This window comes from Anguilla rostrata, chromosome 4 (genome assembly GCF_018555375.3).
Source record: "Anguilla rostrata isolate EN2019 chromosome 4, ASM1855537v3, whole genome shotgun sequence".
NCBI lineage: Eukaryota > Metazoa > Chordata > Actinopteri > Anguilliformes > Anguillidae > Anguilla > Anguilla rostrata.
Window position 1 is genome coordinate 18,095,447 of NC_057936.1, and position 11,556 is coordinate 18,107,002.

The following is an 11,556-nucleotide window of genomic DNA, read 5'->3' on the forward strand; positions in this document are numbered from 1 at the left end:
GCCATCATTATAATATCTTATAGCCTTCAGGTTTGGACAGAAATCAACAATACCAGAAAAAAACAATGAATAACAAAACATTGCTGCTTGAGTCATTCAAAATGTTTATATCAAATGTGTATGTGTGGTACAGTTGAATTACGTTTCTCAATTAAGTATATTCTCCATATCTATAATAAATTCTAAATCAGCTGGGGCTTTGTAGCCTACTCAGCTATTGTAGCCAGGAATGAATGATTATATAATGAAAACTATAATGTACTTTCTTGCGATTTTGTTCAATTTAAGCAACATTAAACAGGTGCTGTATAGCACATGGTATGAAATGTGTGTCTACAGTAGGACATACTGCACATATTTTTATAACAGTAAGTTGCTTCAGTATGTACTGCTTCCTTCACTTCAACCCTGCCCATGGTGGGTAAAACACTAGTTGTTCATAAAGTAATTAATCATTTTCAATTATAACAACACTGTGTAAATATTGTCAATGGTGTGAGTGTATCATTCCCGTCCATAGTCTGAAGTGTGTGCTTTTGTTTTTGTCTTCAGGCCACGTTTAAAGGCTGGATGGAGATCATGTACGCAGCTGTGGATTCACGTGCTGTAAGTACAGTGCTTTGTGAAATTTATCTTTATTTGCATTCGAGTTGGATAAATACTGCATCTTGCAACCGATTATTAAATTCAATGTTAAATGTTCAAGCGGATTGTTAAAGTGTGTAAATGCAGCAAAATTATCTTATACGGTTCTACTTTTATAAACATGATATCATAAATGGAACATGCAATGCATAAATACATATATTTTGTATTTATTTATTTATTTTTTATTTAATGACCTTGTATTTATATAGCAGGTTTCATTCATGACTGTAACACGTAGTTATTTCCAGAAATATAACAGTAAAATCAAGTCTGAATGTTCTTTGTAACCCAATGAAACAGGTTGAGGAACAGCCCATCAAAGAGATAAATCTGTACATGTACCTGTACTTTGTCATCTTCATCATCTTTGGGTCATTCTTCACCTTGAATCTCTTCATTGGTGTGATCATCGACAATTTCAACCAGCAAAAAAGAAAGATAAGTGTCTCAAAATTGTATTAGCTCAATTCCCTTTTAAATCATAAGGATAATTGAACAGTGCAATTTGACAAATAAATTATAAAAATCATATAATGTGAATCTTTTACAGAACTGTTAAATGTACATGATTGTACACATGCCCCAAAAATAATTTTGATGGGATCTGTCTGTACTTAGGTGGACAGGATATCTTCATGACAGAGGAACAGAAGAAATACTATAATGCCATGAAGAAGCTGGGATCCAAAAAGCCCCAGAAGCCTATTCCAAGGCCAACGGTATGTACAGATATAAATGTAATGGACTGTATGTATCTTGATTTGCTGCTGTTAAATCGTGTTTTAAATATGTTTTGGCATATATTATTTGTTCATATATAGTTGTTACATGCTTGGCCTGCATTTAAGATTGTGCCTTGGGTGTATGTCTTACATGTAAATGTTCCATGTACTTTGCTTATTAAACCTTTTTAAAAGAGGTGGTTTGCCTGTGCTGGTACTGAACAAACAATGTGATGCCCCTGTTGTTTTATGAAAAACACGTTATTACTTCAGCACGCATTTCCAGAATGTATTTTATGGCTGACGTTATTCCAGACTTGGGTGTGCTTGTTTACTGCGTTCAAGGAGGAATCACTAACAATGGCCTGTTTTCAACCATTTAGAACCCGGTGCAAGGATTCTTCTTTGACCTGGTGGGAAAGCAAGCTTTTGACATCATAATAATGGTGCTCATCATCCTGAACATGATCACCATGATGGTGGAGACAGACGAACAACCGAAGAATATGGAGATCATCCTCAACAAAATCAACTTGGCCTTCATTGTTATCTTCTCAGCAGAATGCCTCTTCAAGATCACTGCCCTCCGTTGTTATTTTTTCACCGTTGGTTGGAACATCTTTGATTTTGTGGTGGTAATCCTTTCTATTGTGGGTATGTAAAATACATTTTTCAAGCTTTTCTGTAAATGAATACTTCCTTTCATGAATCTGGAATCCTTTTTTTGTGTATGAAGATGCATGCAACAGACATATTACAGCCTAAAAATAGTATTTAAAAATAGTAATAGTATTATTATTTCTTATAGGGATTGATAATAATAAGAATGCAAGCTATTTTTAAAGCTGTTGACTGTTGAGCTGTTGACTAAACTGTTGGCTGTTGAGTTGTTGATATTTATGTTAATAATACACCTTTACGAAAGGCATAAAAAATGTTAAGCTTCTCAAAGTCATATAAATTCACATTAATGAGGACATGGGAACTCAAGACTGGCTAGCCGAAAAGTTATCGTAAATTATCTAAGTGACAGGCTACAGTGATTAACTGACTATAAGCTGACAAGTAGGGCCATTTTCACCAGTTATGCATGAAAGTTGTGGCTTGCTTTTTACTAGTAGTGGGATCAAAGTTCCAATAATGGGCGCACCAGAGAAATTTTTTGGGTGGACTGGTGTGGGGCGATGCGAACATGGACGGGAGGGGAGGGGTTTGGGGGGAGTGCGTCGGTGATCGTCTACCTGGGGGAACCTCTGGTGTTTGAGTGTACAAATCAAACTGGCCGTGCCTAGGACATCCAGGACACAACAGGCTGCCGGCGGTGGTTTTTACACATTCATATTATTACTTTAATAATTCCTCAAAAAAGGAAAGGCCTCTTTAAGTGCATATGCATCCATAAGATATGTAAATAGCTGCGGGACATTGGATCATTAGTTGTACGACAGTAATTTATATATTTGTGGCTACTGTGGCTAAAGAGGCAATTATTAACAGCTCTTTGTGGTTTTTAAGAAACTTGTTGTACACCAGTACCTAGCAATCTACATCCCCATATCATTCACACATCACATATATGGGTATGTCAGTTGTAATAATCACTGCTCCACCTTTGGTTTCCAAGGTACCAGAGTATTCTTCACATGCCATAATGTTGGTTGTTGACATCTCCATTTTTCATCTTTACAGGTATTGTTCTTGCAGACATTATAGAGAAATACTTTGTGTCGCCAACTCTATTCCGAGTCATAAGACTTGCAAGAATAGGCAGAGTCCTCAGACTTATACGTGGAGCCAAAGGAATCAGAACTTTACTTTTTGCCTTAATGATGTCTCTCCCGGCCTTGTTCAATATAGGCCTCCTGCTTTTCCTTGTGATGTTCATATATGCCATCTTCGGCATGGCCAACTTCGCCTACGTGAAGAAACAGGCCGGGATCGATGACATGTTCAACTTTGAGACTTTTGCGAACAGTATGATCTGCCTTTTCCAGATCACCACGTCAGCTGGCTGGGACAGCCTTCTGAGCCCCATATTGAACAATTCTCCAGAGGAGTGCGACCCCAACATCCCCCATACGGGCACCACTGCCAGGGGAAACTGCGGGAATCCCTCTGTGGGCATCACATTCTTCGTCACCTATATCATTATATCGTTCCTCATTGTAGTGAACATGTACATAGCCATCATCCTGGAGAACTTCAGTGTGGCCACCGAGGAGAGCACGGAGCCTTTAAGCGAGGACGACTTTGAGATGTTCTACGAGGTGTGGGAGAAGTTCGACCCCGAGGCCACCCAATTCATTGAGTACTCCAAGCTGTCGGACTTTGCGGACACCTTGTCGGAGCCTCTGCGCATCGGCAAGCCCAACAAGATCAAGCTCATCTCCATGGACCTGCCCATGGTCAGTGGGGACAAAATCCACTGTCTTGACATTTTGTTTGCGTTCACCAAAAGGGTCTTGGGAGAGTCCGGGGAGATGGACGCTCTGAAGCAGCAGATGGAGGAGAAGTTCATGATGGCCAATCCGTCCAAAATCTCCTACGAGCCCATCACCACTACGCTTCGGCGCAAGCAGGAGGAGGTGTCAGCCACCGTCATCCAGAGGGCATACAGGAGGCATCTGGTGCGGCGGCAGGTGAAGCAAGCCTCTTTTCTCTATCGCCAGATCAACGCGGACGGCCAAGCTGAGGTGGACGACCCCCCAGAGAAGGAGGGGCTCATTGCCTGCATGATGAAGGAGAATTACGTACCCGAGATTATGGAGACGCTGTCTTCCACCTCATCTCCGCCATCTTATGACAGCGTGACCAGGGCTACTAGTGACCTTTTCCAAGTTTTAATTCCTGAGTCCAGGAACACAGACTTGTGTGAACCCTTGCCTCCCCCTGACAGAGACCGGGACACATTTCTGTAACAAAGCTTAGGAAACGCTTTGCTTCTCCTTTTTTTTTTTTTTTTTTTTTTTTTTTTTTTGTTTACCGAATGTAACATAGCTCAAAAAACACTGACTCAGTCTTGATATACACGTGGTTGTGCATTATAACCACAGGGTTTCATAGGAATATATATAAATATATATATTTTTGGTATATGCTTTGTTGGAATACACGAAGGGAACGTGTAATTCACATAGACGACCCTTTGACCCTGCTTACGTCAAACTGTGCTTCACAATTATATGCATGAATGGCCTGCGCAGGGTCACAACAGTTATATCACTGATGTAATAATCATTTATTAGACGCAAGAAATACAGTTTATCACTATTTGCAGAATACGCCTGACTGTATGCATTTATTAAAGGTCTTACTTACAATGGTGTGATTCCTTATAAGAACATATGACTTTTAAATTATAACAAAACACAAGAAATGAATACAATTCTGATAGAAACATATAAAACTGTTCTACTTTATTGGCCTTTACTAGGGGTATGATTATTATTACATTTCATATTTTTCTATGTACAGAAAAACAATTTGTGTAGCTAGTAATAAAAAGGAATACTATCACACTGTAACATAATTAAATAACAGGTTTTAAAATTTACAATAAAACTGTACTCTATATTAGCTATCTTTTGGCATCATTGCACTTTGAGTTTACATGTAGGTTTATGCCTAATGTGTCCATTGTTTCATCAGTAGCCTGCAGCAATGCATGTCAGTGCAGTAAGCAAGGTAAGCATATGACAATCAAACCTACTTTGATAATGTTGTCAAGGTAAAATCCTGACAGGAGCAGACTTTCCTAATACTTAAGCTAAACTGAATTTAAGGCCATTGTCTGCTTATGTAAAAAATATCAGGCAGTGGGAGCAGCAAGCTTTGTTTTTTTTTTAAATTTTTTTATTTAAAAACTATGACTATTTGCGTTGCATGATTAACTGTATTTTACACAGATGGTATGCTTCATGACCATTTTTTTAAGAGGCTCTGTCTTGCACACACCATGTTTAGCAATAATATGCTAATTAGGGTTTGAAGAAAAAACAATTATCTTTAATAATAGTGTCAAAGTTTGTACTGTTTTGATTTGATCTCTGGAAAACCACTTCTGTTTTTACTGTAATGTCCTTGCTGAAATTGTCGCTTCCGTTTTCAGACATCAGACTTGGAAAAGTACAAAGTTGTAACTCAAGACATCCTTGTTTGTTTTACAAGTCATTCTTGAAAGTCTGTTGAAGGGCTGTATTCAGTAGCAATAGCTCCAGTGTGTGCCTAGCCGCTCCCTGTCTCTTTTCTATACAACATTTAAGAAGGATGTACTCAGTTGTGAATGGAAGCCATTGATGGAGCTAGAATTACAATCTTGTATGATAATGAGATTTGTACAATATGGGGAAATTCCTAATACGTTTTTGATTGCATGCTGGATCACTTTATTAATAAATTAGAAAAATTCTCATGTTCCTCTATTAATAGTTTAATTAGAAAGCACATAGAGATTGCAGAGGGGATTTTTCACAAGGAAGTTACCTCCAGACATCTGTTTGATAAATTTGGCAACTGATGTCAAAAAAAGAAAAAAAGAAGGATATCCATAAAATTCACATAAGCCTTTGTTTACTATTTTAAAATGTTATTACGACATTATTTTTTTTTATGTATGCTGTGTGACTTTGACAACCATCTTTTTACACAAAAACATTTGAAAACCACACACTATGTGTATGACAGTAGCCCACAATGATGCCTAATTCTTACAAATCTTAAATAGTGTTTGATTCAGATTTTCAAATGCGGAATAACTTAAACAATAAATGTTTTTTGTTTTTTTAATGAAGGGTCATGATATTTATACCAGTTGTTTAAGATTCAGATTTTGCAACCAATGTTTAATTCACTCAAGTAAAACTTATAATAACATACTGAGAACCTGAAATTGACTATGTCTATTCTTACTACATCATTAAAGGAATAGTTCACTTTTTGGGCCTATATATTTAAATTTTAGTATATGATTTTGATTGGCCCAAGCAGTATTTGAGTGTGAAGGAGGCTATTTTGTGACACATTGGGGTTACAATGACTGGTACAGGGGCATTCTCAGGTTTTGAATTTAAATTAAAGAAGAAAAAAACATTTAAAAACTTCTAGAGCAGCTTCTATAATGTTATGTTTCCAGAGGTAGTGCATGTTAACACATTTATTATAATTATTCACTAGAACACATTTTATAGCACTTATTTACAATTATAATCATAAATATCATTTTTTATATTTTTCTAGTACTTATTTCCTCCTTTGGATCAGCAGTCTCAGGTTGCATGTTCTAATAGGAAATAGTTTCAACCGAAAAGATTCAACTTAATTCAAAATAATAATAATAATAATCTGGTAATATAGTTCATACAACCTCTGGAAGCATTCCAAATTCCAGAAAGTGAACTATCCCTTTAATTCCAATATCTGAAAACGTAGTCACACTTTACATATTTATTTATTCGTAAAGCCTTCATAAAGCATGTACTTTTTACTTGCTTAATGTGACGTAAGATCTTTTAAAATCAGTCATAAAGAAATGCATTACTCTCTGGCTATAAGGATATTGAACAACACATTATTTTACTTGACTTTACTTTGACCAAAATTTCTTGACTCACATTTATTGTTATTATTTCCGATAATGTTACTCTGTAGTAAGGGAGCTGTTATATGTGCTTTGTGAATGCTTTATGAATACATATTGTATGGAATGTGTGAGCCAATATTGTCACATAATTGTCATACAAAATTATTACAAATTTTACAAATTTTGAATTTCTTCAATACAAGCTAACCAAAATAACTACATATTTTAAAATTGATTGTTTTCCATATCACAAACTTGTATACATAAAGCAATACCTCAATTGCACACACTCTCAAGCATGCTGATTTAACATGAATGATGTCCCAATTCTGCCAATTATTTTCTTTTAAATTTGCAGGAAATTGGTGAAATGGAAGAGCTGGTCCTTCAAAGTAGTTGTGTACTCCTGTTTTTAGAACTTATGATGTATGATACAAAACTCCTCACTTTGGACAGTTGGGCAATCATGTCTTAATAAATGCAATATTCACAGTGAATGCATTTGTGTCATTATGGATAATGAACACTCAGTATCATGAATTTACATAATACTGGCTCTCTTGGTTGGATTACTATATAGTATAGTTTTAAATACAATTGTTGCACTGAAGAAATATAACCCTATACAAAAAAGTTTTTTGTGTGCTGAGGGTGAGGGAGCACATATTCAATGTGAAGTTCTTTAAAGATATTTATTTGGCGTAGTTGGTTTTGTCTGCTCAGTTGTTGGGGTTATGGTTTTCATGAGGCACTATGAGATTTACCTTCATGATATTAGGTTGAATATTAGTGATTAGTGCATACTGTAAACCAAAGCACGTGTCACAACAATACAATTGTTGGAACACAATACAACAAGAATAGCATGTTAAAAGTTTAAAAAAAGAAAAAAGTTGGGAATCATTTTTGCTAAGTTTCTATCATGAAGTGACTGACTGCAATTGATATAGATTTCCTTATTGGATTATGAGTTGATGCATTTTACTTAATTGTTTTACAGAATGAAATACTTGCTGTTTTGCAGCGTGTACTTATTAGTAGACACCAAATTTTCAGCCAAAGGAAAATGAGTTTTTTTTTTTTTGGGGGGGGGGGGGGGGGTTTGTGCCAAATACATAATATGAGAAAAAAAGATGGAAGGGAAAGAAGAGATTTGCCATACTGTGTAGTTATATCCTTAGCTATGTGAAATGTATACGTGAAATACATGTAACATGAAATCCCTTAGTTATAGAACCTGAAGTTTATGTTGAATAGAATTTTGGGCTGTGTGTGAAGCATGATTATGAAAAACCCTCTCAAACCTAATACTGCACATACATTTTAAATCATTATGCTTATTAAAACTGGAGTTATTTTACCAAGTATATTTGGAATTATAGTAACAAGGAGGTCTGCATTGCCTACTCTGAAGCAAGGTCTTTGCATGAATTGGGACATCATATGCTATGCTATCTCTATAAATATTGATTTTGCAATATAACCAGTCTAACATGAAAAATAAGATTGCCTATTGAAAGCAATAATAAGCTGAAAACAAACTTTTCGGTCCAACTCCTGCCTTCAGTTTCTAAGCTAGGGGCATTGTACTGTTATTTCTCCTCATTTGTAATATATTTCAATTTATCATCTTTTTCATGCCCAGGTAATGATTGAGCCACACATCTTTGTTTTTGTAAATCAATCAGTATAGATATGGCATTAGGCATGACATCATATATTATAGCTGGAACACTCTCCCATAGTCAGTTAGTTGAAGAACAAATGCACTACCAAAGCCAAATTATAATTTAGGGACCACTGTACTGTGTCCATTTGATTGATGAAGGCCCATGTTGCCTAAATGTAGTTGTTATTATTCTTATTTTTGTAGTTTACCTTATTTATAGGACATTACCATTTTCAATGAATTGCTGAGTTTTCCTCTCTTTTTTGATAATTGATGCTTTTGATGCTGAAAACGTTTTTGATGGAATTACTGCTGAAGGATATAAATACATATAGAAAGATAGAATCCTGTGGATTTGAAAAACCCTACTATGGCATCCAATGATTGAAGATGTGGAGTGGCACTAAGATAGTGTGCATAGGCTGCAGTTCCCTGCATACATTTTGTATGTACTGTATAGAGCATGAACAGTGGACAGAACAAACTCTTGGAAAGTGAAAATATTCGCCCCTAAGTATGCTTTTGGCCGAATCCTTATGTCCATTACATACACACACCTGCTTGTGGTCTAGAAAATTTTGTCTAAAAGCAAACTGATATTTCAATCTGTCATGGTTCTGAGAGGTCATGATTAATACTAAAAGCATTCTTTTGACTAAATAGAATCCAGTCATGCATCTGTTGAGCATTATTCTAACTACTGATGCAGGTTATTTTTTTGCTCATCTCGGCATGTCTTTTCTGATTATTCTTGTCCTGTGCTTCCTTTTTGGGTTTATATTCTAACAGAAATGCTGGGAGCATTTCTTTATTTTATTTATTTTTAATTTTTTTTTTATGGAATCACTCCCTGGCTACCATGCTTAAATGTGAAAATCTGGATGAAACAAATGTAGTGAAGCAGATAACAAAAGCAGAATATCTGATAGACACACTTATGCACTGAAAAGAATGCTATTCTGCAGTTATAGTACATTTTAAAAAATGGCGTTTCAGTAGTTTTCCTTGTTTAAATAGTTCAGAATTCAATTTATAGAACTGCTGTGAAAGTTGATATAAATTTAAGCCATATGCTATATGCCATATTTTTTAAATTGCACGCCAGTAGTTCAGCATGTTCATATGTTTATGTCCCATTCAGGTGGGATCTGGGTGTCAGTCTACCGTCACACCATTAAAGTGTTGAAGGTTTACCCTCAATAACAAAGCTCTGTGGGGAGGAAAGGTTGTTTTTTTTTTGCTGATCTCCTCTCATTTCTTGACAATTATACTGGATTACAAAAGCAGTAAAGGCGTATGAAAAGTCAGGAATCAGAATTAGGCTTAGAATTAGATCGTTTTATTTTGGGGATATATATATTTTTTCACAATGCACATGTGTTATCACTGAGTCTACTGAATGAGCTGAAACACATTTGGATGACCTGGATGGATGACAGTTGTTCATACTGGAAAGAGCCATCAGCAGTTTATTTATTGCAACTAACACCATGTTGAAATATTTGGTAGTTTATCCACGCCTGGTATTTTGTGAATTTTTGTTTTACACTTTTACATGGAATGTATATTTCTTTTTAAGACCAAATAATCCTTTATTTGATTTTCCCCATCTTTATGTCATGTCTGTGATTTAAGAAATGGTTTTTTGTAAATGTGTCAATATTAGCACAGACATGCTTGTTTTACTTTTTTTTTTTAAATCAGAAATATTTTGCATGTGTGCAATGTGAAGGCCTATGATTGAAATGGGAAATTACGGAATATGTTGTTTATGCTTTATATATAAATGTATAATACAAGTTCCTAATGTAGATGTGTTTTATATTGTAGAACTCACTGTATTTAATTGCATTTTTATTTCATTGATTTACTTTTTGTAAGGAAATTTACAAAGGATTATGCCAACAATGCATACAGGACATGTGGACTGCCCAATGAGTGCTGCTTCATGATGCCCTACTTTACCTCTGGGAGAATGCATGTTCTTTGGGGACTGGGTCTCTAAAGCCTGAATTAAGGTTTCAGCTCAGCAAAGTGTGAGTGATCCCAAAAAAATATGTGCCTGGTTTTCAACACTATGGAAGAAGTGCATGATTCAGTAAAATGTAGGCCTTTGATTTTTCTTAGCTATATTCACATTTATACAGTATCTCTTACAGTACGAGTGTAAATTCCTGTTTCTTTGTTTTAAATAAAAATGAATATGAAAAAAAAATGTTGTCCAAATGATCAGGACAATAGGGAAACAAAGAATCAGTGGGTTTGACACATGCATGGCAATAAATTAATAAATGCAATAACAAAACAAATAAACATCAAATAAAATGTTAGTATACAAATGAAAAAATAGAACACAGTGAAAATGAAAAGTATAGAACACAGGGTGGATTTGTTGCTGCCTGACTTCTGTGTTAGAAACTTCCAGAATACTAGTGTGTTCTTTTCCAGTTCATATCATTACAGTTAGAGTTCAAGGCCAACTCCTTTGTAGTCATTATGCTGCTTGCATTTTGCAAAATAATTGCTTTGGCCAGATTATTTACATCAAGAACACACATAAATATACAAAATGTAGGTAGCAAACTTTCTCTGGATTATATAAGTAGTTTGAGTCATTATAGGCAGGAATGCAAAGAGACACTACAAATATACAAGATGATAGCATCAGCTTTTCAGGTAGTTTTGCATCATGGTCATAGTTTTGAGGTGATTGAAAAGCGAATTTTGTTTTGTTTCTTTTTGGATTTCCAGTGTTAATTCAACTCTAACAGAGTACAATAAGGACCGTATGTACTCTGTAAGCGTTGATTTAACACTGAACATTTTACTCTGCAGGGGATGCCCTGACTTCCTATTTCAATGGAAACCTTGTAAGGACACAAAAAAAAAGAAAGAAAAAAAAGAGGTTTTTCAATGTGTCGATGGTAAGAAAATTATAC

At 35.4% G+C, this 11,556-nt stretch overlaps 1 protein-coding gene across 4 annotated transcripts in view; it reads left to right on the plus strand.

Moving 5' to 3' along the window:
• scn5lab (sodium channel, voltage gated, type V-like, alpha b) overlaps window positions 1-10,419 on the plus strand; it is a 129,088-nt gene extending 118,669 nt beyond the window's left edge. For all 4 annotated transcript variants that reach the window (XM_064331080.1, XM_064331078.1, XM_064331077.1 and 1 more), the window contains 5 exons: window positions 553-606; window positions 949-1,090; window positions 1,267-1,367; window positions 1,754-2,024; window positions 3,060-10,419. In XM_064331080.1, the coding sequence (XP_064187150.1) occupies window positions 553-606; window positions 949-1,090; window positions 1,267-1,367; window positions 1,754-2,024; window positions 3,060-4,288 (1,797 nt within the window). In that variant the 3' untranslated portion in view covers window positions 4,289-10,419. The remainder of the gene's footprint in view (window positions 1-552; window positions 607-948; window positions 1,091-1,266; window positions 1,368-1,753; window positions 2,025-3,059) is intronic.
• Window positions 10,420-11,556: the final 1,137 nt, after the last annotated feature.